Here is a 26,178-nt window from a genome sequence, read left to right as displayed (position 1 = left end):
TCGCTTTCGTTGTTTTATGCAATTTTCTTATGCCATTTTTAAATTATTGCAAATTATTCTTTACAGTTTTTCTTTCTATTGTTGGAAAATGTAATGCAAAATGTTTGTTGTTGTTGTTTTTTATTTTTTTCCTTTTGTCATACTCGTGCAACATGCATTTACAATGCAAGTACTTGTATTGTTAACAACAGGAACAACAACAATATCAGTGAGAAATTGCAAATTATGTGTACCCACAGAAAATGTATGAGAGATAGATAGTTGGGAGAGGAAGAGAGGGAAATAAACGTAGCAGACACGAGTATTTGTCAACAATCTACTTCCCGGTGTTGGAAACTTACAATTGCAAAAATGGTGTAAAAATATAAAACAATGTCCCTTTCTACGAATATTTCGTAAACAAATAATAATCCAAAAAAGATTATATTCAATATAGGTATTTTGTCACATGTGTGACATGTATCATGTCCAGGTCCGAAAGATACTATACTAAAACAATTCCATAGCTTAAAACTAGTCTATTGCCCATCTTCTAAAATTAGCACCAAATCAATTATTTATTCATTTTAATATTTTGGTTCTTAAAGTAAAATAGTATCAGTCGATACCTTGAGTTATGATTATTCAAACTGTTGACCCTTCCGAAGCAGATATAAATGTTACAACATGCCAGATTTGGATATCGACATCTTCCTATGCTTTATATGAAATATGCTTGGGGTAACAGACAAAGCGGACGGAAGTATTCCATTATGAAGTATGAAAATACAGATAAAAATATTGGTATATGCAAAATTTGACATTTATATCCAATTTTATGTGAAAAATAAATATCGAAATAAATTTCGATAAATTAAATATTGAGAGCAGATTTGTACTTGAGAGAAATATTTAGATAAATCAATTTGTAAAAAATCACTGACTTGTTTCGGAAGCTATGACAGATATAAGTATTGGAAAATTGTAAACCTTTGTGAGTGAGGTACCAGAAGGGGTTCGCAGTTATTTGTCACCTTCACAACATATCTTGTGTTAGCAATATTATTTGCTTGTCTTAAATTTGAAGAGATTTAGATGCTTATTTTGCTTTCTTTGAGCATTTTGTTATTCAAAATCTTGAACCCTATGTGTGGAAGGTACCAGAAGGAATGGTCCGATTTATACCATCTTTAAAACAGATATTGTGCTGACGGAAATGTTGAGATATACCGAGTCTGAATGGAATCGGGTATTAATTTCGCGTTTATGAGTTTCATGAACATTCAACATTTTGATACTTTGTGGGAGAGGTACCAAAAGGAGCGGACCGATATATCCCATTTCCACACCAAACCTTGGGCTAATGAAAATATTGTGATTCGTGTAATTTGAAGAGAACCAAATGCTTATTTTGGATTTTATTATCGTTTTGGTAATTCAAAACTTCGACCCTTTGTGGGGAAGTTACCAGAAGGAATGGTCCGATCTTGACCATCTTTATATAAGATCCTGTGTTTTTAGAAATATTGAGATGTACCAAGTCTGATTGGAATCGGATGTTAATTTCGTGCTGTATGAGCATCATGGATATTCAAAATGTTGACCCTTTGTGGGGAAGGAACCAGAAGGAGTGGACCGATATATCCCATTTTCACAGCAAATCTTGTGTTCGTAGAAATAATGGGTTGTGTGAAATATGAAGAGAGCCGGATGCTTATTTTGGATTTTATGATCGTTTTGGTTATTCAAAACATTGACTCTTTGTGGGGGAGGTACCAGAAGGAATGGTTCGATTTTTGCCTTGATAGATATATTGAGATGTGCCAAATCTGAATGGAATCGGATGTTGATTTCTTACTCCATCTTCACACTAGACCTTGGGTTAATAAAAAAAATTGTGAGGTGTGTAATTTATGGACAATCGGACTCTTACATCTCATTTTATAAGAGTTGTAATTATTCAAAACTAAGTTGATTAAAATTGATTTCGATTTCAGATCATTTTATTTCGATCAATGGGCCAAATAAGTCTTTTGACTTATGCCTTCAATCGATTTTGTCCAATCAGTTTAATATGTCAATAAATATACCCGAGCCATGATGCCAATTTGCTTATGTATCACCACCTTTAATTCCCATTCATAAGTTAACCACTCAATTCTTTTTATCAATTAAATTACATTAACTTTCCCATCTCTGATGCCTTCATTGCATTCTCTCTACACTTGCTGCCATTGCCTGATGTTCTCATTATTAGTTGGTATTTGTTAAAGTTGGTGCTGTTGTTGTTTTTGTTATTGTAAGACAACGACTACGACTATGTCATCATAGGTACTATCTCTATTGTAGTATAATTTGATTTATTTTTATTGTTATTTAAAATATATTTGTGTCATGAGTTTGTCTTCATTTGTGGTGGGTACACTGCAAGGAAATTGCACATGTGCCACTTATTTTCACCCGCCCGCAACCTCCTAGATCACAGAGCCAACCAGCCCACTTTTTGATGGCGGAAATCTTCTCTTTTTTTTTTTTTTTTGATTTTCTATTATCACCCTTCCTTCTACACTTTTTTAAATTAATTTCGCTTTGCTCTATTTTTCTTGGTGGTTTCTAACACACGCTCTCTGCTTCCATCCTGGCACTTTTGGGACTTTGAAAATCAGCTGTTCAGTCTTTCTCTCTTGTTCTCTTTTATCACAAACAAAGAGTAATGCAATTTTAATGCCATGTTTCTTGTTGTTGCTGCACTTTGGTCAGAGTTGTTATCCATGTTTCTTTAATATTTTCATTTTGGCTTCCACAAACTATTTTTAAGGGAAGCAAAAAGAAAAGCCAAATGATTCAACAATGAGCGGGCAAGCCAAAGCAGCTGATTTTAATTTATTATCTTTTTGTTGTTGCTAATAATTTTTTTGGACATATTTCGTCTGTGTGACACTGATAACAACAATAACGATGACGATGAAGACGAAAATTGCAAATGCCGTGATTAGTCTTGTTTTCCGCTGTTGTCCGTCCTCTTCCTCTCTCTCAACCGATAATAGGTAGCAAAAAAGACAAATACAGACTGCCAGTCATTTTTATTATTCTCTTCGTCCATACCCTCTATTGATGAGTAAAATAATCAAGCTGCTTGCTGTCTATTAGTTTGTCGCTTGGTCGGTCCGTGGGTGACTCGGTGTGTCAATATGGGGTAAAGGCTTTGTAATGTTTCGACGCCTTGCATCTTTTGTTTGTTTTACTGTTGCAGTTGCTGTTGATTTGATTTTGCACAAGTTGACCCAAATTATTTGTTACGGCCGACCTACTATTATTCTGTTGTGTTTTTAGTTGTTGGTGTTGCTGCTATTGTAGTTTGTAGTAGTAGCGTTATAGTATTTTTGTCTGTTGCTCTGCCTAATTTCGTCGTAGTAGAACATAAATGCATTCGTTTATTTGGGTGTTTTCATTATTAAATTTTGTGGCTGGAAAATTGAATGCAAGAGTATAACAGTTGTTCGATGTGTTAGCTCTCTCTCTATCTGTCGTGCGTTCTCTTTTAAACCTCATAATTAGGGAAGAGAAAACCCGTGAAGGGGATTATTTAGGGAAGACTAAAATTGATTTTTGTTCAATGTTTTATGAACTTTTTACGTATTTATATTGTCTCAAAATATTTTTTTAAATAAAATAATGAAATAGATGCATAAAATTTGAATTGTTGATGTGATAAAGGAAACAAAGAAATTCAATTTAATTTTGATGTTGTTAAAAGCTCTTGAGTAGTATGGATTTTCAAATCATGTATTTTTATGCCGAAATGTGCACATATGGGTTAAAATAGGGTCTTCTTTGTGAGTGTTGGGTTTTAGGTAATTTTAATGATTTTTTTATATTTTAATGCAGTCTCTTTTACCTTTCTTTGTGATAATTATAAAGAAAAATGTCAATCTTATATATATATATATATATATATATATATATATATATATGACACACATACTTATGTCTATTATTAAGTTCACCTCATTTTTTTTAATACTGCGTTTCAAAAATCGTAAAAGGTCTAATTCAACAAGTTAAAAAGTATAAGTCGGTTTTGCCGACAGATGTACACTGGTGGCCAAAACTAAAGCAACTGAAATTACAAGGGAATTGAATGCCCTCTAACTTTTTTAAAAAATAAGAAAACTAAAAAGTTTTTTCTAGTTTTAAATTAGACACTTTATTTACTTTTTAAAAACTTAAAACAAAAAACCAAAACTAATTTTTATATAAAAAATAATGTATGGTAAAGGCAATTAACCCAATTTTGGCTTGGACAAAACTAAAGCAACTCTGTTGTACTTTCATATGATCGCTGCAATTTCAGCTGTTTTTACTGTTATAGTTATCGCTTTTTGCCTCCTTTAACAAATTTCGCTTGTTATTAATCATTTTTGGAGAAGTTTTTTACAACAGCACGCGTTTGTTTTCGTTTTTTAGTACCTCCCAAAAAAAGTTAAAAAATGACTAGAAACAAATACAGTACATGAATAAAACAGCAAATTATCAGCGACTATGAAAACAAGCTATCGAAGATAATGATTTCCGAGAAATATTTCATAAATATTTCTGTGATTTCTCGTATACTATGTCGCTTTTATGAAACTGGATCAGTAGTAGCAGTCTATAACGGATGAAGCCCGTGAAAAACTTTAGCCCATATTGATCAACAAATTGTGCGAGAAATAAGAAACAATCATTTAAGAGTTCAACTGATGAGGTGAGAGAGCTATCATTGGATATAAGCTCGAGATCAGTGAGTAGACGAGTAGTGGCAGCTGGTCTGCATGCCCGTAAGCCATCAAAAAGAGCCATTTATATCTGAAAATATCGGAAAGCCAGCATGGCTTTCGGAAACGATAATATTAATTGGAATCCATCTTAATGGAAAAACATTTTATCCTGGGATGAGTCTACGTTTAATATTAAAGGCTCAGACATGAAAAATTTTACGGTGAGAAGAACAAAAAATGAAAGATTCAAGCCGCAGTATTGCAAGGTTAAAGTGAAGCATGAGGGAGAGTCAAAAATGGCGTGGCGCTGTTTTTCTTTCTATGGACTTGGGTCTATCCATGCAATAAAGGAAGTTATGAATCGGTTTGTTTACAAAGATGAGTTGGACATCACGCTGTTCCCTTTCGCTGAGGACAATATTCGCTTTTTTGGGTGTTCCAGCATGACAATGATCCCAAACATGCATCAAAACTTGTCAAAGGTTGGTTGCGGGAGTCAAAAATCGCTGTTTTGTCATGGCCGGCACAATCATCTGACCTAAACCCCATAGAAAACCTTTGGAGTATCGTAGACAGGAAGATCAAGCGAGATTCGGAAAGAAATAAACACAACATTTTCCAAAGAATTCACGGTGCCCGGAAAAGCATACCCACGGATCACATTGAGCGTGTTATAGATTCAATGCCTCGTAGGGGTGCAGCTGCTATCAAAAATAATGGATGCTATCGACTACTAGCCAAAATTTAATTATTTTAAAATAAAAAATTAAAAAGTTGCTTTAGTTTTGACCAGGGCTAGGCAGAGAGCCTCAAAAATTTTTTGTGATTGTATGTGTTTTGAAATAACAAAATATTGCAAGTATTTTTTTTGCCTCTCTTTACAGAGTGAGAAATAATTGGTTATCTTTAAATTTTCGTTTTAAAAACAATTTCGTTGTTTAAAATTAATATTATGATCAGACAATTCGGAGATATATTTGCACAGTTATTGCAATTATGTTTCATTTTAAAATAAAAAAAATAAAAAAAAAATTATTAAAAAAAATTTAAAACAATTTATTAAACACAAATAATAATTTCGGACTTAACATCCTAACCATCTAAGTTGACCCTTTAAAAATTAATACCGATTACCACAGGCTGACATACGCAAATAGTTGTAGAATTTTATGCTGATCAGAAACGCATATCCTGCGTTGGGTCCTAAATTACAAATTCGGAAATATTTGTTCCGAATATGTAGTAAAATATATCTGTGCTCCAATATTTCTTACGGTGTATTCAGAAAAATATCCGACAGCACCTTCCTCAACAACTGCTCGAACAAAACTAAATATTCTCCCAAAACCATTTTGACAGAAAATTCAAAACGATTTATTTTTTACAATTGTGTTGGTGAACACACAGATATCCCAAGGGATACTCTTTGCCTAGCCTTGGTTTTGACCAAGCAAAAATTTGGTCATTATAGTTTTCCATACATAATTTTTCATTCAATATTATTTTTGTATTCTTTTTTTTAGTTTTTTAAAAGTGAATTAAGCACCTCATTTAAAACTGGAAAAATAGTTACGATTTATTTATTTTTGTAAAAGTTACAGGGTATTTATTGTCTTTGCGATGTTAGTTGCTTTAGTTTTGGCCACCAGTGTATACCCTCAGCCAATGTTCGATTATTTAAACATATTTTGACTTCTGTTATGATTATTCAAATTGTTGACCATCTATGGAGTAGGTTTCGAAGGAATGGAATGAATATTGTCAATTTCGTATCGGACCTAACTAAATTTGATATCAATATTGCGACATGCCAGGTTTGTGAGATAAGTGAAAAAATTGTAAGAAAATTCGAACATTTGTATCAAATTTTATGCGGAATCATAAATTCAATATTCATCTCAGGTTTCTGGCTGAGAAAAATATTTAGATATAACAAGTTGTAAAGAATCGCTGACGTGTTTTGCGTTACGACCTAAAATAATAATGATAAAAGTATTGAAAAGTGTGACCCTTTGTGGGGGAGGAGATCTTGTTTTAGGAAAAATGTTTGTATGTGTTAAATTTGAAGAGAGTTGGATGCTTATTTTGCGTTCTTTGAGCGTTTTGTTTTTCAAAATCTTAAACCCTGTGTGGGGGAGGTACCAGAAGAAATCGTCCGATCTCTACCATCTTCAAAGCAGATCTTGTGTTGATGGAAATGATGAATGAATGAGAATGAGATGTGGCAAGCCTGAATGGAATTCAATGTTAATTTCGCGTTTTATGAGCTTCATGGATATTCAAAATGTTGACCCTCTTTGGTGGAGGTACAAGAAGGAGTGGACCTATATATCCCATCTTCACAGCAGATCTTGTGTTAATAGAAATAATAGAATGTGTGAAATATGAAGAGAACCGGATGCTTATTTTGGATTTTATAATCGGTTTGGTTATTCACAAATTTGATCCTTTGTGGGGGAGGTACTACAAGAAATGGTCCGATCTCTACCATCTTTATAACAGATCTTGTATTGATAGAAATATTGATAAGTACCAAAGGAAAAATGGAATCGGATGTTAATTTCGCATTTTATGAGCTTCATGGATATTCAAAATTTTGTCCCCTTTGCGGGGGAGGTACAAGAAGGACTGGACCGACATATCCCATACTGAACATTTCGACCTTTTGTGTGGTAGGTTCCAGAAGGAGTGGACCGGTATTGCCCATCTCCGAACTCGATCTAAGTTTGATATTACGATGTCCCAAGTTTGGACAAAATTTGAGACTCCCTTCGAGAGTTATCGTGCGCATCGCGCAGGCAGACACATAGACAGATGGACGGACGGACATCGCTAGATTGACTCCAAATGTTCTGAAACGGATTTGGTCCAAAGAGACCTATGGTCTAAAACCGTTATTTTGATGAGGCACATTTTGGCCGTATATACCCTCTCTATCCATATGGTTGAGGGCATAAAAAGTGAGGTTATGCAACAAATGCGTCATATCATGATGTGTGATTTATTAACAGAGGTGGTTGCTGTTATACGTTTTACATTTTCTATTGATGATGTGAATGCTCTAATATGCTTGTTGTATTAAAAATATTTTATTTTATGAAATCATCTCTGATCTGCGGTTACACTTGTGTTGGGCTATTTGTGTCAAGTGATTTCATTCCACTTTGTTTCTTAGAAATTATTTTAAAATAAATGATTTAATTTATAATAAACGCCATTGTTAAATAATCAAAGATATCGCTAGATATCCAAATATCTAACTAATGATAACCACTACAACTCAAAAACGTATCCAGGAACTCCAAAATACTTAAAATCGTTTGCTAATGCTACATGGGGCTCAAGTTGAAATGTGAACCGACATTTTAAAATTTTCTTACTGTGAGTTTATATAATGAGGATCACAGTTTCCAAATTAGAGCAAGTTCTGAACGTCTGAAACGCTGGGCATTGACAGAGAAAATACTCCAAAGTTTCATCACCTTCCCGCATGTCCGGCATATATTGTTATCTACACATATTGTGCAAATAAACTGGCTTGAAACACTAAATGTGCAATAACAACTCATTTGGTTGGATGTTGTGGCTGGAACATTCAAAATGCCGAAAATCAGGGGGTGCCGTAATATAGGTACTCCACACAGCCCCCCATAGATTGAGGATGATTTACAACATTTTCTAAAAAATAAAAGAATTCTCTGTGAAGAATACTGACCTTATAGCTTGGCCAGAGAGTCTTCACAGAAATACTGATGGGAGATTCCTCACAGATGATCAGAATGGCAAAACTCTTCACAAATGAACTGAAGGGCCAGATTTCACCTACCTGTGTACATCTCACATATTGGCTGATATCAGTGATTTCAAGTTCATAGCTGATCGCAGAATCACATTTCAAACTTCCCAAGTGTCGAAATTATTCAATTGACCATCGATACCGAAAATACCACACGCATACCACCACCCATTCATTATGATAAACATCGAAACCACCTTTAAAAACATTAAAAAAAAAACACACCGCCCCACAAAACAAAAAGTACCATGTAATATTTTTGAAACTGTTCATCAATTTTGTTTCGATTTACTAAACGGTTTGGACGTTTTGCTTTGTTAGGTCTACCTACTTCCGTTTATTTATTTTCAAAACCTAATTTTCAATTCATTTCCATTACAATGATGAACAAAAAATAAATTTGAACTCAAAAGTAAAATGTTTTGAAGTACCTTTGGCCTTTGAATGAAATCGGCAATTTGGAGAGAGGCCGATTTGAAGTTTTCGATGATGTTAGTTTACATTTGACGTTCGCCATCACCGTCATCCTCATCATTCACATCATCGCCATGCTCTGTAAACATTAGAATCTCATTGTGTGGTTGCTGTAAATTGTTATGATAATTTTTAATGATGTTGCTGTTGTTGTTGTTTTACATTTTCTATTTGTTTTTGTTTTTTATTAAAGCAACAAGCCATGCCACAAAAGCTGATAAATTAACGTCGATCATTTATTTTTTTCCGTTTTCGGCTTTTTCAATTTCAAACAATAATGACGCCCATAGTTTGCTTTACAGATTAGATTGCATTGTATCTGTATCGGTATTGGGTATTGCATTGTATTCTCAAGTGTTGGTATCAAGTTCGAAGTTTTTTTTCTCGATATGTTGCAAAGTCAACTTCTATTTTTTGATAAGAAAAACAAAAATAGGTTATCACACAAATATGGGTAATTGCATATGGTTTCGGGTTGGTATTTTTAGGAATGGCAACAGAAGTAATAATAACTACCTACGTCATTCACATATTTTCACATTTCAATTAAAAAAAGTAAGACCTTGGGGGAAATGGAATGATATCATGGCAGTCGAAATTTCCAGATTTTTCAGGGTAACCCAAACTGGATAAAAAAAAACTGGAGATAAAAAACTGTAACAAAGTCAAACGCCATAATTTTTACTTTTTTTTTTAATTTTATTGAATGAAAGCAAAACAAGCGGAAATGGCATCAAATTTTAGAATAAGTTTAGATTTGTTCGAATTGGTCAACTTTTTCACGAATTATGGCCTTCAAACGGCAAATGAAACCGTCACACGATGCCCGAATGTTGCTCTGCAGTATTTTGACGAAGCGCTTGCTTGAGGTGACCGACACCTTGGTATTTTTTAGTGCCAACCTTGCTTTCCAAATTACTCCAGACACAATAGTCCAACGAATAGGCATCCGAAGATTTTGGTGGTTATTGTGCGCTGGAAATTAAGCGAGGAACCTCATTTTGTAACCATTCTTGGGTGGCGCGTGCAGAGTGTGATGGTGCTGAGTTCTGTTGGAATGTCCAAGGTCTGCGGCCAAAATGTTTGCGTGCCCAAGGCTTTAATACACCCTTCAGAATATTTTCGCCATAATATTCGGCATTTATTCCGATGCCACGGTCGATTAATATGAGCGGATAGCGACCATCGGCTGTTATGGCGGCCCACACCATCACCATGACCGGCGCTTAAGTTCTGGTGGCCAACCGAAGGTGCACATTTTCAGCTGACCTCTTTGGCAAGAAAACCCGATCGTATTGTATACAAATTGCTGGACAACGAATGTTTTCTCATCGGAGAAAACCAAATTCGGCAGTTCACCACTTTCGGTCAAGCGAAGCAACTCTTTAGCTCTTTTGAGTCTATTTTCTTTCTGTTGCGGTGTAAGTTCTTGCATTTTTTGGAATTTCAATTTTTGAATATTCCCGAATGGAATATTGCGATATGTTCAGCTCACGAGCCATTTTTCGGCCACTGCGACGCGGGGTTCGATCAAGTCGCTTCTTTACTTTTCGAACCATTTCTACTAATGTTGCTGTTCTTCCGTCCACTTCCGGGGTCGGGATACCTACCAGTATCACGTTAACGAGCGATGGTACTAGACACAAAAGATTTATCCACATTTAAATGCTGGAGTGCTCTAACGATAGCCACTTGTGGTTTTCCAGCCAAATATAAAGAAATCACACTATCACGCTTGAATTCCATCACGAATAACTTTTTTTCTTGAAAATTCTCACCAAAATGCTTTTGTATGCTTGTAAACAATATAATGAGCTGTCACTGGAATAATTTTACCAGATGCAGGACGAGAGGCTTAGAATTGACAGCAGTCTGAAGTTGGTTGTAGTTTTTTCATTTCACCTTGTATATGCCCAGGCTACACATGAACAGCGACCTAATACCAAATTTTAGATTTCAAGCACTATCTGTTCACCCAATGCAAAATTGAACCAAATATAGTACTTCTCAGTACTTTTCGTGCACTAGTAGTACACATTTCCCCAAAAAAAAAAAAACAGGCCTTTATCGCAAACCTACCACCAACTGGAAGCCCAATACAAAATTCCAGCCTCATCTGTTCACCCTAAAACGGAATTGTACCAAATTTAGTGCAGTTTCCACACCTTTTTTTTTCCGAAATTTAGCTCTTTTCGATCACATAACATAAAATGGTACCATTTTAGAAGTTAAGTACCATTTAAGAACTTTTCGTAACCTAAAGGTTCGAATTTCCAAAAATACTTTGGTGCATCTATCCTGCACTACATCAGTGACCCTCATAGCAATTTTCAAAGGTCATTTCGTTTGGGAATATAAAGTATTTTACTTTTAAGTAAATTTTCGTACCCATTTTTGTCACACGACTACCCACAAAGGCTGTTCCTCGTGCAATATTTCAGGATTCTAGCTTTAACCGTTTCGTCTGGACGTTGATTCTCAGTCAGTCAATCAGTTATTTCACTACCATTTTATAAATATAGTTTGCCGAAAAGTCAAAAAGCTAAACACATCTAGATTCTTGATTCCACTTTATAACCCTGCGAAACGACCCGAGCTTTAGACAACAATGGACTGCCAACTATGCCCGTTCTGTAACCTAAATTATGCTGCTACATCAACAACGTATCCATTCGTACTTTTTTGATTCAAAAGTCCAAATTCTAATGTGTTTGTATGACAAAACTAATTTGGCTTAAAGTTTTGTTTCCTTTCCCAAATTAAAGAATTTCGATCTAATTTTTTGTAAATCCTTCCATTCCTAATCTTAAAATTTCCTCAAAGCTTTTCATTTCTATTTTCAAAAATTTCAATTTAATTAACTTCATTTTTCTTCTTTCATTTGCAGAAATCTAAAAGAATTAACCATCAAGTAGAAGTTGGAAGAGACACTCTTGGGAAATTCAGTTAATCCAATACTGAATACAACAAGCGATACAAAACAACAACAACTACAACATCAAAGCCAGAGAAGGAAACAACTTCAGGAGTTAAACAAACAAACAAAATAAAACACGAGCAAAAAATGGATAATTAAGAAAAGCAAAAAACAAACAACAATTAATGGAAAATGGAAATTATTAACTAACAAACACCAACACACGATTCTAAACAAATTCAATACCCATAACAACAACATCAAGTAATTTGCAAATACAACACAAAACTACAGCAACACAACAACAGCAACATCGCAGCAACAATTGGTTTTTGTTTTTTCCTTAAAGCCGGCAACAAATTTGTGAAACCAATTCAAAACAACAACTAAACACCACCAAAGTCACATGCAGTAAATAAATTATTCTTTGGGGGTTGCCTTTGAAAGTCGGACAGCAGTAGCCAGCCAGTTAGACATTGGTGTACAACAAAACTAGGAAGTTGTAGAAAGCAGTTTGCCGCCAACACTCCCAGCAAGCAATGTACAGCAAAACACAACAGCCAACCACAACAAAAACATAACGTTAAATGTTGTTGTTTCTTTAGACTTTTGTTTTTTGTTCTAAGTTTCATTTACACTTGATTTGTTATTTTGTTGGAAACCCTAATTTTTTGTTGAACCGGTCCTTGAGAACCCCTGAGAACAGATAGGGGAAACAAACCCAAGTTTTTATTTCTCCAAATGCAATTCAATTAAAAATCAACAACACCATCTTTATTTTTGTTTTTGGGCAACACCCCAGCATCAGGTGGCAAACAACAAACACATCAGCAAATCCAATCCAATCCAAGAGGAATATTCAAAGTCATTCTGGAAGAAAAGCCAATTTGTTGCTTTTGTATGTCTAGGAACAATGCTGTCGCATAATTTGAAAAATGATTTGCTAAACGACATGGAAACGATAGATTTTGGGCCATCGTTCAGCTTTGCTGCTGCTGTAACTGTATCGGCTAATCCGACTGCTGGTGTTGCTGCTTTACATTTGGCAAAAGCTCGCTTGCTGCCAACAAGTGTTGCCGTTGCTCCACAAAGTGTTGCAGATATTGTTGCTAACAACAGCGTCCACAACAACATTCAACAAGATCAACAATAAGAAGCCAACAACAACAACAACAACAATATTAAGAACAACATCATTCAACGATAAAAGAAGAATACTATTAAACAACAACAACAACAAAAAAAGAAGAAGGAGAAAATTAACAACATCAAAAAGCGATTGTATCCAAGAGGAAACAAGAGGAAATAAAGAAACAAAAAAAAAAATCAAATATAAAATAATACATTACAACAAATAACCACAGCATCCTTGAAGCAGAATTAACGCAATCCTGTAAAACTGTATATAACTGTAAAAGTTTTCTTTTGTTTTGTTTTATTTGAAAGCCAAAACTACGTGTAAAACATCTCTACTACATCTACATATAGTTTAAATTCTTTAAAAAAATAAAGGAGAAATCCCTCTACATCTGGATTGTGGATCATCGAACAAATAAGAAAAGGCAAAGCGCAGAAGAAGCGGAAAGAAAGAAAGAAAGAAAAATTAGCCATTAATCTCCCCTTAAAGGAAATAAAAGAAAATCTAGTGCAATTTAATAAATATAACATTCTCCCCCCACCCACACACACTCACACCATTAAGGAAGAAGAAAGAAAACGCCCCCACATCACCGCCCTCATCATACACCTTTTACTACTTTTCATTCGCCAAAGAACTACAATTTGTGGAAGGAACAAAAAAATCATAGATGACCTTGCAACGACGAATGAGTGGCAACGTCAGGAACATATGATTTTGTTGCATGCAACCAGCTAATTGTTCTTTTTTTGTGGTATTAGTTAGAAGTGGAAGAAGAAGAAGTAACAAAAAGTCATTATTACTATCTATATATCATCAGCACCAGTAGAAAAATACCAACCACCCGATATCATCAATTCTAGTTAAACTAAAACGGTAAGTTTTGGCTGGCCCAAAGTAAATATTGTTACTACAATCCGCCTATGTTCTCCCCCCTAACACAACATCTTTATTTGTCTTTTACTTATCTCCCTCTGTATGTAATCCTAACCTAATACTAATGAAAAAAAAACACTTAAGGTCCCCTTTGCCATTTGTTGTTTTTCCAAATTATTGCATTACACGGTGCAACCAAAATTGTTTTACCATTCAAGTGACAGTATACGTTGAAAACTTATTTTAAAATATTGCAACATTTAGAAAAACACAATTTTTCTTTGATATTTCTATTTTAAATGTTATTTGGTCTACATAAGTTCGGCCAGTAGACTCATCCCGACAGCCAAGTTGGCAGTCAAAAACTATAATTGTTATTTGAAATTCAAATCACAATAGTGCGAAAACTACTAAGTTTTGCCCTCTTCCAGAACTGCGAGAATGTAAAACTTTTAACTACGATAACCGATTTTCCCTTTAAGAAATCGTAAAACTAGTAGATTCTTGCTGGTTCTGGAACAGGCCATTTATTGTCAAATTTTTGTCAAAAGTTGTTGTTGTAGCAGCTCATACTGCTGTGTTCGATCTGACTACTCAATCGGGTTCTGCCTCTAAGTCCAGTCTCAAAAGGGATGTTCTGCACATCGCAAAAAGTGGTTTTCTTGTCTGACCTTATATGTGAACTTAATTTTTTTAACTGCCACTTGTCTGGAACTTTTGGTTGTAAAATCGTGTAATGTTAAAAATCTAATAACCAGCAAAAATACAATTGGAATTTTGCTTTTCTAATCCGATATCAAATATTATTAAAGCAAAATTTGTTTTCAAAATTGTAACATTGTTTTTTTGTATTAAGTTTTAACTAAGTTTTTGCTTTCATTTGATCTTTGGCTATTGTTAAGAGTTGATAGGATGGTTTGTTTTTCGTTAAATATTTCTGGATTTTAATTTGAATAAATTGCAAAGGACCTAAATGTTTGTTGTATTCAAGTGAATCGATTTGTTTTTGTTTCTTGTTATTAATTACTCATTTTTATGTTTTCAATTTTTTTGGCCGATCGGATGATGTTTTCTTTAGTTTCGTATTGAATCAACGTTACAATGACAATGTCTTTGAAACACCTTATTTTCTTTCAAAATTATGATAAATACTACTATAATCAGAATCAATACTAATTTCTGATTCATATGCTAAGAATAGGTTCCATTTAGTCAGACCGTGGGAATTGGAAATGCATCAGATTATGCTGAAAGAGGAATGATGTGCTGAAAATTCCCCCGTAGGAACTCAGGAAAACCTTGTTGCCTATGCCCTTAATTTGCAAGCCGAGGTCTACAACCAGGGCTACAAAATGGTTCTAAACAGAACAGAACCGATATTTTTGTAAATAAACCCAACCGAACTAAAACCATTGCCTAAAAAAATGTTAAATCGAAACAAAAATTGTATTTCAGTAAAGGATGTAGGATCCGTTACGAACTTCAAATACCAAATTTGAAACAATTTCGGTGAATAATGTCGCTTAAATCATCAAAATACCGGAAAAAGGGAGGTGTTATTATATGGGGGTTATACCAAAACATGGACCTACATCACCCATTTTCAATACCAAAAGTCCTGCAGACATACATTTTTATGCTGACCAAAAAAAAAATGTACTTTTGGGGTCTGTAGGTAGGTTTGTAGGTCTCGTATCCAAGAGTTGGAAAATGGATTGCAATATAAAAGACGCTAGCAGCCACCGACGTAGCCAGGTGGTGAAATAGTAAATTTTACTTGAAAATCTCATTTTTGTAGGTCATTTCTCAAAAATGGTTTCGAAAGGCATTCCTGAGTCGGTACTAGCAGTACCAATTCAAAAGTGTGAGAAAGGTTCAGGGGATATGTTCTATGAAAAATCCATTTCTTCCTGGCCATAAAATAATCTTTAAAATTCAACCATAGCCATAAATATTGTGCACGACAGTGGCCAGTAGTAACTGGTATGGCAATTTGTATCTCGGATATACTAAGAAAGTTTGACTAGCATTCTTCGAGCTAAGTTTGCCGGAAAAAATAGCTTTAACACATCAGATCATTGCCGTTTTAGTTTTATACAACTATTGGAGTTGGTTGTCATAACAGCAGAGCGGTGGTTTAACACTCGGTTAGATAGAGAGCCCCGCTGGGCTGACTCCTGGCCCTCCTGGTATCCTACGCAATTCAATTACCCTTTCATACACCCGCTAAATGTTCTAGATAAGGTGGAGAATAACTTTATTGCATCAAGGGCTCATATCTACATTTAACTTGAAGGCTACATGAAAACTCCGCGAAGGCCCTTGCATGGTCCGTCTGTTCGTTCACAAATTTCACGGTCCTTAGCATACACAAAGTTGGCCTGTTGCGTGGTTCATATTTGAGTCATCTGTGCCAGTTTTGGCTTTTTTAATCCTAGCCTGTTTGAATGGGACTACTGTGGCTTTATCCAAAACTTCTGATATCTTTGACAAAAATTTTCCAACAACTATCGAATCTGTCAAACTCAATAAGTGTTCCATTTACCACAAGAAGCCATTGTAAGGCTGAGACAACGGCCCCCTTGTGAAGTCCTTTGGGTATAAAAAAATAACTACTGAAATACAAATATCTAACAGAAAAGCCATGAGGCAAATGGGAGGCTGTTTCTCCACAAGTCGCCTAAGAAATTTATCAACCCCAAGCTCTATCTTATATAGAAATGCTGTACGATTAGCTCTTTCTCTCTCTTTGTGAGTTTTTTATATTTGGTATGACTGTAGTAGGTTAGGTTAGGTTAAAGGACAGCGGTTGCCTTTTGGTAGCCGCTCCACTTGGAGACCTACTGGTCCATTGTGTTCATCCTTATAAGAAATTGGAAAAGAGTGACGGTATTATTGATAGGATATATAGTTATAAGGGTGATCCACGGCTAGAAATCTTGCCGTTTCGTCTTTAGCCACTGAAGTCTTCTGGCTAATTGAAGAATTACTATAGGGTCTGAGTTAGAGAACGAAGACAAATCATGTGACATTTGTTCCTCCACCAACCGGTGTCTCACGTTAATGAGTGCTGGACGGTGGAAGAGCAAATGTTCGATCGTCTCAATTTATTCTTCGTCTTGACAGATTCTACAGCAGTCAATATTATGGCTGTCCCATTTCGAAGTCATTGCCCTCACCTTGTAGTGACCTGTAATGATACCCACCACAAGTTTTATGTCAGGTTTCGACAAGGACAGTAGCGACTTTTTTCTCTTCTGCGAGAGTGTGGGCCAGATTCTTTTGGAGATGTTGCATGCCCTTTCATCCAGTTATTTTTATTGAATTCTCTCAGAGAAGTGCGTATTCCCTAATGGTGGAACAAAGCCTACTTCGAAATATTTAACTTCAAATGTGCTGAAGCAATTTTATAGACAATGGGCATATCCATCCTTTTACCTTACCTTCATTCAAAATCTGACATCTTCTCACTAAAAACAAACAGCAACAGGTATATTTGTTATGTAAGCATATGTTACGACTTTGTTTAGAATATTTGAACGTCTTTTTCTATGTAACGTTGATTCGATCGATATAAAGAATAAATCTCTGTTTCTCTTTGTTTCCCAAAATTTATCACACACTACAACACCATATGTTCCCCGCCTCTGTACACCCTTTTACTCCCTTTTTGATTGACAACATGTGAAATATAATGATTTACTTTTCTTATTATGTGTCTTTCTGCTCTTTTCATTTACAAATGATCTTCGAAAAACAAATGAAAACATAAAAAATAAAACACATTCACACAGGTATGAAGTATCCTCAACTAGTATCGCCTCGTGCCGTGAACGCCATCTCTGATTGGTTAGTATCACGTTTGGAGCAATTAGGCGTCGAATCACCCCAGATCTATACAAGACTACTACTATCTCTCTTACAATCGTCAGTTCAAGTGAACGATCCAATTGAATTCAGCAACTTGGAAGTAATTCAAAATTCTAATGTTCCGATATTTTAGTATATACATGTATTTATTATTTGTTTACGTTTTCAATTTTTTTTTTGTTTTACAAATCTAAGGACAATTTCTAACAACGTATTTTTTTCATTTTTCCAAATTTAGGCATTTTTTGCCAATCGCAAAGGAGGCCACAGCAAACGTTTCCACTTGCCCTCCGATACAGAGACATTGAAGAAACTAAATGCCGTACAGTGTTTAAGGGAGATCGTTTCAAATGAACAGGAGGTAAGTCTAGAGCGATTATTTATATTCGTTGTTAAAATTATGTTCTCGGATCTCTTCTTTGTCTAGACTGCTGCCATCGAAAGACTTGTTGATGAATTGTGTGAAAAATTAAAGGACATCGAAAAACGTAGCCAAGAATTGAATGATGAAGAACGTTTTCTAATCGATACACAATTGAAAATTGATTCACTATCTAGTTCAGCTACTACTGCTACTGGCGTTAACAATAATCATCATCATCAGCAGCAACAACAACAACACCATCACAATTTATATCATAATCAATCATTATCATCATCCTCGGCATCCTCTTCCGCCACTTCGTCATCTTCTGCATCAGCACAACAGCACCTTATTTCCTCGGCTTCTCACTGTGATTCCCACCATTCACGTCGTTCCGGGCCACATGCTAACGAAAATGCTTTAAACGATAACGAAAACGATCCCAAGAAGCGTTATTTTCGCGCTTTCCCTGCCTTGTCAAAGGAAATGGAAGACTCGTTTCGCATATGGCGTCGTAATGCAAAATCTTTAACTTGGCCAATTGTGGGACGTTCGTCGCTAATTGTTACTGAAAATCAAAATCGTACTGCTGCTGATAATTCTAATAACAGCACGACAGCATCAAGTGAATCGTCTATTGCCGATAGTAAAAGCGTTGAAAAGAAATCGAAATCAGGAGGTGGGGTTGATCAATTAAAAGCAGAATTCACTGGAGATAGTGCCATTGGCCGTTCTGGATCTAGTTTGTGTGGTGACGTACAACAACAGCAACAACAACAACAAGGAGCAATAGTAACATCGTTAGGAGCAGCGGCAAGTGCAAAAAAGAAATCTAAGCGTCGCCGAAATCAAGGTAGGTATCCACAACAAAATCGATTTTCTTTTATTTCATTTAATTTAAATTTTATCTTCAGCTTTGTCTAAAGGCAAGCAAATTCCAAATATACGCAAACCCATAACAACGGCTACAGGCAACTCCAACTCGAACACTGGTAAATCAACCCATCACCGCAACACTTCGCCTGCTTGGGATACGGATTTTAAAGGCTGCTGGGAAATGGGTCCCGATCTGATTAAGGAGTTTTTGGCACGTCAAAAAGGAACGGCAGCAGCCACCAAACGTAGTCGCAGCAACTCGGATAGCATGGATGCCGATGCACGCAATGAATACAAAATGATTAGTGAGATTCCAAAACGTGATGAACTGCTCAGCGGCATTGAGCGGCCACTGATGAAACGCTACGTTGACATTTCATTTTGTTGTGACGATTCAGATGATCGCCAACACTATGAAGTGGTGACAGACGATGGTGTCGATTATGTCGATGAGGATTATGATGATGATAATACCCTGGCCTCCATAGAAGAGCTGTCCAGTGCCAGTGGCAACAATGTCATCAATGCCCGACGTTTGTATCAACGTGAGGGAACTTTGCAAAGACCTTTCCTAGTTTGCAATACTGGCGAGGATAGATATTTGGACGATAGTTCTGAATCAGTTGACCATTTGGATTTTGCCAATTTTAAGGCAAAATTCAATAGCAGCGTTGAAGCTCTGTGGAAAGATGTAGAGCCAGCTGCAGCACCACCACAACAACAAACTGTCTTTGAGGGTGCTGTCAAAACTGGCACAGATGTCACTCCGATTGGCATTTCATCGGCATTCTATGCCACAACATCACTAAATGCTTTGGCTCCCTTTAAGCAGGACCTATGGAATTTCTGGTCTAACTACAACAATCAACCGCCTCAAACGGCCTACGATCAAGTGGCAAAATTCCCCAACAACACCCACTCCAATACCACATCATCCATGATTACAACGACTAAAACACAACGTTTAGACGACAGTAGCGCTAGTTCTGGCGCTGGCGCCGATATTGCTAATTCAAGTGATTACTACTCTATGCCCAGTAATTTGGATGATTTCGATAAGTCGGTGGGTGCAATGCGTCGCATTAATGAAGCTGGTGCTTCTCTGGGTGTTGGGGGCGTTGGTGGTGGCGGTGCACACACACCGTCCATAAATCTTTTCTTGCAGAATTCGATTTGGTCTTCGTCGGGAGATTGTGTTGATGCTGTGGGTGCTGCCAGTGAAACTGATGAGAGTTTCCTGTACAAAGTTTGGCATTCAAACAAGAAGTTAAGTCAGATAGATATGGCTGCCAAAAATAAAAATGAAAAGGTAGGAAAATTTCGCCATCTAATTATTTGAGACCCTTAATAATTTCTCCTTCATAATTTTAGATTGCTGAGAGTGTGGGGGACTTAGATTGTGCCTCTGTTATATATCATAAAGGCAATGACAGCCAATTGGAGGGAGGAAATGGTGCTAAACTAGATTTTACTCCCTACAACAACTTGAAATGGTCCGAGGGCATAAATGCTGGCCCAGCATATAATAGTCTACGTTCTAATGTCGTTACCACCGGCACATCTGGGGATGTCATGGATAGTTGTGGTGAGGCAAGTAAATATGCGGCTGCCTATAATTCAGCAGCCATAATTACTTCAACTGGTGCAAATTGGGAAGCTCCCATATATGGTCAAAATACTCAACCGGATTTGAAATCCTGGTGTGCCTCCAACCCCGTGTCTTTGACCGAAATGTATGGCAGTGATGTTTGTGACAGCATCACTCAAGATGTCCCTGAGTCAGCCATTGATGTTGCATCTGGGCCAGAAGTTACCCTACCCAATCATTGTGCGGCTACCAGCGGTTTTATCGCCTATGCCCGCATCAAGGCAAGCGGCAGTGTGATCCAACCCCAAACTAAGCCATTGCAATCGCAACAGGTTGCCCACAACATGGCCAGTGACTATTTTCGAGGTGGCGAGGAGGAGAATCTTTTGACTTCTGAACGTACTCATTTTCATCCCATCGAGACCTATGTAGATGGCTACACTTTCGACATAAGCAGTGCTTTGGATTGTGTTGAGTTTGAGCGTAGTGCCAGCGGCTATTTGTGCTACGACTCCAATGAGTATTTGGAATACACAAGAAACGATATATATCTGGCCGATGAGGAAGTGTCCAATACAAATTTAATGAATTTCTCAGCCACTGCTTCTTCTCAAGTGGCCGATGGAAAGGTTCATGCGGCCAAGGAAAAGCCAGAGAATAGGGAAATGTTTGTGTTGAAGTTCAAGTTGAAGCGTACGGGAGAAATAGCCTGCCAAACGGAAGAAATTGACTTCCAGTTGGCGACAGCCAAAATGTCCAATCAACATCAAATGGCGGGCATCGATTCGATGGAAATGTCCATGTTCTCTCTCGACAATTCGTTGAGTCTTAGCAGACAGGCCAATAATGAGGCCATCATGGCTGCAGTAACCCAGGCGGTGGCAGCAGCTGCTAAAGCGGCTGCTGAACATCAAGGCTTAAATACAACAGCTCATCATCAGAGCTCTGGCCGCCTAGCACAAGCATGGGTACCAGCAGCCACACGCTCGGAGTGCACCCAATCATGGGTGCAGGAAGCCTCGCTAAGTGATGAAGTCGACTTTTGTCGTGCCACGGCTCCATCGGCTGAGCAACTTAGCCAATTTTGGTCTATGCAGGAAGTGGAAAAGCAATGCCACAAACGCCGACTTCCTCCAAGGGCAAATTTTGCCAGGGTCGACATGGATAGAAATGAGGATAGTTCATTGGATAAGTCTTCACATACCCTGTGGGGCATGTGTGCCGTTTGTAATAGTTGTGATTATGGAAAGTCTTTGCCGGCCAATCGCTTACTGCGCGATGAATTAAAATTGGAAGCCGATGAAATAATGAGCGATTTGCGTTACATGCAAGACTTGTATATTGGAGAGAGTGATTCGGTCGCCGAGAATATTAACGATGGCGATGATGCTAATGTGGATGGTGGTCGTCGCGAGGCAGACAAACATCAAACATCACCGGGTGATGGAATGAAGCAGCAAGATTATAATGTGGCAAATTTGCAGAATCCCAACGATAGTGCTGTTCAAGCCATTATGTTGCTAAAAGTCAATCAATTGATCGAAGATTTGTTAAAGCCCGATCAAACGGGTAAATTAATTAGAGCGAAATTTGAAGAGCAAACATTTGCTGCAAATGTCCCAACTGCCAATAATGATTGGCCAATGACAGTGGATGATGATGCTGTGGATAATTCGAACTCTTGGCACTTTGGTGGTGGTGGTGGTGTTGGTACCCATCAACAAACACAAGCATTACACAATATCTGGCAACATGATGCCAGTGAAAATGTGGAGAAAGAAAATTCGAAATTTGTTGCCATTAAACCCATGAAACTGTTGCGCCAAGTTGGCGGTTCTCTTAACGAAGAAGATTTGTATGTAGACAAATTGAATTGGGAACATGACCATTTAGCTAAAATATGGCAAAGAGACGAAGTGGTAACCACAAGCCTAGCTGGAAATGATGAAATCAAAACTAGTGCCGTTGAAGGTAACAAAATTGAGCATGAAGTGAAAGAAGAGGAGAATATTCAACTAAGCCAAGGTCTTGTGGAAAAGAACAATTTGAAAAACTTGCAAAATATCAATAATACCACACCCCCATCATCAGCAGCATCTTCCGCATTGGCTACAAACAATTCAGCTGCCTACAAAAGGGTCCAACAATTCTTAAATAGTTCAGCCGCCAAATTGAAGTTGGCAGCAAATCGTAAGCGACGCCATTCTGCTTCTCAGAATTTCTACAAGAATCACAGTCTCCACACTAATAATAATAATCATAATAGCAATAGCAACAATAACAACAATGATGCTATTACCGATTTAAATCGTTATAAATTCGAAGAGAAAATGATTGCAGCCAACGAAATGCCTTTGACTGGCCAAACCAACCAGAATGAGGCAACTCCCAAGCAAACCATTATCACTTGCAAATATTGGACCACCAGCACAAATGGCACTCAGGCTTCTATGGATTCGGCTGCGGCAGCCATGATGCTATTGGCTGCCGCTGCAAACAAAACCACTATCATAGATGGCAGTGATGGAGTAGATATAATGACCACCGCCAACTCCCAATACGATGAGGATACAAACGATGAAGGTATCATGTTGGAAGATAACACATTTGGTAATACCTTTTCTTGTCTAATCGATAAAAATGCCTCGATATTGAAACATGTAACCATGATGACACGGCCCCTTACACGCTAAACTCCCAAAGAAAGAAAAAAAATGAAATGAATGTGAAATTCCATTTTCCACAAAAACGAAGTAGAGAAGAAGAAGTTATGAATGCACAAGTTTGAGAGGGAAAACAAAACTATAAAATAAATGTAAATGTAATTCAATCAAAGAAACCAATACACAAAATGAAGAAAATTTTGAGATTCCCCTTAAAAAAATAATAAAAAAAATTAACAAAAAAATGAACACACACTTGCAAAAATATATGTATATTCCCGTTTGAAATTCAGTATAAATCCAAACTCCTCCTGCTCATTATCCCTCTCACTTGTGACAATAATCCCCATTTACATTCAATTTTCTAAAAAGATTTCAAAACAAACAGTGTGTTTAGATAAACAATAAAAAAATATAAAAAAAACTATAAAAAAATATTGCTACAAAAAAAGTTTACAACACCACCCACCCCATTTCTTTCATGCGCCTGTCTTCGAAAAAGAAAACCCTTATTTCATATTATACATCATCCCCTTTTATCCTTAGCTCACCCCCTTTCTCCACCATGTATATTGAAACTATTCTGTTTATTTTTTGTTTTTGTTTAAATGTTAATAATCTTTGTAGTTTATAAAACAACAATTTCTCCGTATAAAGCAAAACAAAAAACCCAACACCCCCCCAAAAAAGGAAAATTTGCAGAGAAATACCTTAGCTTACAAAAATATGATTTTCAGTGTATAAATTTCATTTACTGATATCTTTTTTTATTTTTAAATAAACCAACTTGTTTATTATTATACATTTAGCAAATTTTCAAAATTTGTTAATTTATTTTTTCTCTTTTTTCTTAGTTTTTTTTTTTCTTAAATCTTGTGTCCATTTCGCCTTCTTTTTATGCCCTCCCAAAAAAACTATTGAAAATGTAAAAAAAAAAACATCTAAAATTCATTTGAGTTAAAACAATTATCAACATTTTTGTTAAGACTTGAATGCAAAAAAATTTATATATATATCGCAAAACAACAAATCTTGTTTGTTTTCACCACCACCAGCAAAAAACACATAACACCCATGAAACAAGAAATGTAAATTTAAACAAAGCGAAACACAATAATAAAAAATTATAACATCATCCTAAATAATAATAAAGGATAAATGAGAAAAAAAAAAAAAAAAAACAAACCAATATATCTAAAAAAATTTAGTTATTTTCTTTTGAAAATTTATTTTAGTTTTTTCTTTTTTTCAAAAACTTTGTGGCCAATGTTGAAGTGTTTGGAGATGAAATTTTAAAATAATTGTAGACAAATTTTATTGATATTTTCAATGGAATTCATATTAAAATTAATTTGTTATTTTAGCTCTGAACAATCACATTTGGCCTTTGAATCCATGAGCGAAATTGGATATTATCTCTTAAGCCAGCACGTGCGTAATCGGACAAGAACTCAACTATATTAGATGTTGTTTAATGCATTTGAAGATTTGGAATTCCATTGACAAACACACAGTTGGAGGTTTTGCTTTTTATTGCCAAAGTACATGAGTGACAATATTCCCTATCGTGATATTCTCTTTATGCTTATCAACTGCTTCAGATGGTTTACTACGGGATGGTTATAATGTCATTTTCTTTTTTAAATACCGTTTGTCCATGCCGTAGACCTGTATACCAAGAAACATCTTTTCGAGATAGATGCTATCATTTTCACATAGCTGCTTGGCACCGACGTGGTCAGGGGGCCCGGCTCCCCATTTATAGTACCTTTTTAGATATTTCTTGACGTGGTTTAAGCGACGGCTATAATGTCATTTTCTATTTTGAATACCGCTTGTCCATGCCGTAGACCTGTATACCAAGAGAAATCTTTTTGAGATCGATGCTAATAAAAAATAGACATTTTCGCATAGCTGCTTGGCACCGACGTGGAGTATGTCAAGTCAAAAACTATTTTAGTTTCATTCTGTCGCCCTGAGCTTAGAATTTAGGATGCGTGACCACTGTGATAGTACCGAGATTATAGATAGAGTATCAATTTGTTTAGAAATGATAATCTGCTTGCAATAAGTAAGGGTTTAGTATCTCTCTCAGGTCTGACAAAAAAATGGTATTTTCTATAAAATATATGTTCATGAGTTTCAATACTAACTTATTAGGGGTGGGGAGAATAGTCTCGGACAGACTTTCCTAGAGGAACACTTGCGACAGCCGCTTTTTAAATACGGCCTTGTGGTGAACCTTGAGAGGATTCTGCTGTCTGTAGTCTATGCTGATACAATAATACATTCGACTTTCGCCCTCCCTCTTGGGTTTGTTGTTGCTCAGGGTATACCCATATGTTGTTGATTTTACTCTTATCTGCCCGCCAAGGAGAAAGTATACTTTTTCGCTCTGTTTCTCGATAAAGGTACGATGAATTTATATAATACAACTATTCTTTTAGCAGAATTTGTGTTTTTTCGGATTTTGTTAAAAGGAATATGTGTTTATTGTAAAATATTTTGTTTATATTTCTTTTTAAATTGGCATTGTTGTTCATCGTCCTTTTATGCTGTTTTTTTTTGTTTATTTAATTTTATTTCTTTTTCTGATAAAATTTATTATTAATTAACAGAATTAAATATAATCTAAAAAAACTATTTAGGAATCACTTAAAAATTACTATATTTTCTAAAATTAAAACGTCTTTTTATTATTATTACTATTCTTTTTGTTCTTGGCCTATTATTTTTCTGTTTTGTTATGATTTTTTCCCACCCTCAAACCCCTATAATGTAATTTTGTTTAGTTTCTTTTTTTTGTTATGTGTATATTAAATGTACATAATATATATATTTTATTTGAAATAATAATAACGTCGTTCTATTTGTTTG

At 36.0% G+C, this 26,178-nt stretch overlaps 1 protein-coding gene across 4 annotated transcripts in view; it reads left to right on the top strand.

Annotated features, from left to right (window-relative positions):
* LOC131802590 (uncharacterized) overlaps positions 1 to 23,387 on the top strand; it is a 79,527-nt gene extending 56,140 nt beyond the window's left edge. For all 4 annotated transcript variants that reach the window (XM_059122928.1, XM_059122926.1, XM_059122927.1 and 1 more), the window contains 6 exons: positions 11,897 to 13,940; positions 17,735 to 17,910; positions 18,049 to 18,171; positions 18,238 to 19,027; positions 19,089 to 20,359; positions 20,422 to 23,387. In XM_059122928.1, the coding sequence (XP_058978911.1) occupies positions 17,737 to 17,910; positions 18,049 to 18,171; positions 18,238 to 19,027; positions 19,089 to 20,359; positions 20,422 to 23,331 (5,268 nt within the window). In that variant the 5' untranslated portion in view covers positions 11,897 to 13,940; positions 17,735 to 17,736 and the 3' untranslated portion in view covers positions 23,332 to 23,387. The remainder of the gene's footprint in view (positions 1 to 11,896; positions 13,941 to 17,734; positions 17,911 to 18,048; positions 18,172 to 18,237; positions 19,028 to 19,088; positions 20,360 to 20,421) is intronic.
* Positions 23,388 to 26,178: the final 2,791 nt, after the last annotated feature.

Source organism: Musca domestica, unplaced genomic scaffold (genome assembly GCF_030504385.1).
Source record: "Musca domestica strain aabys unplaced genomic scaffold, Musca_domestica.polishedcontigs.V.1.1 22, whole genome shotgun sequence".
NCBI classification, from domain to species: Eukaryota; Metazoa; Arthropoda; class Insecta; order Diptera; family Muscidae; genus Musca; species Musca domestica.
Note: the sequence above shows the minus strand (reverse complement) of the source record. Positions and strands in the feature narration are given on the sequence as shown.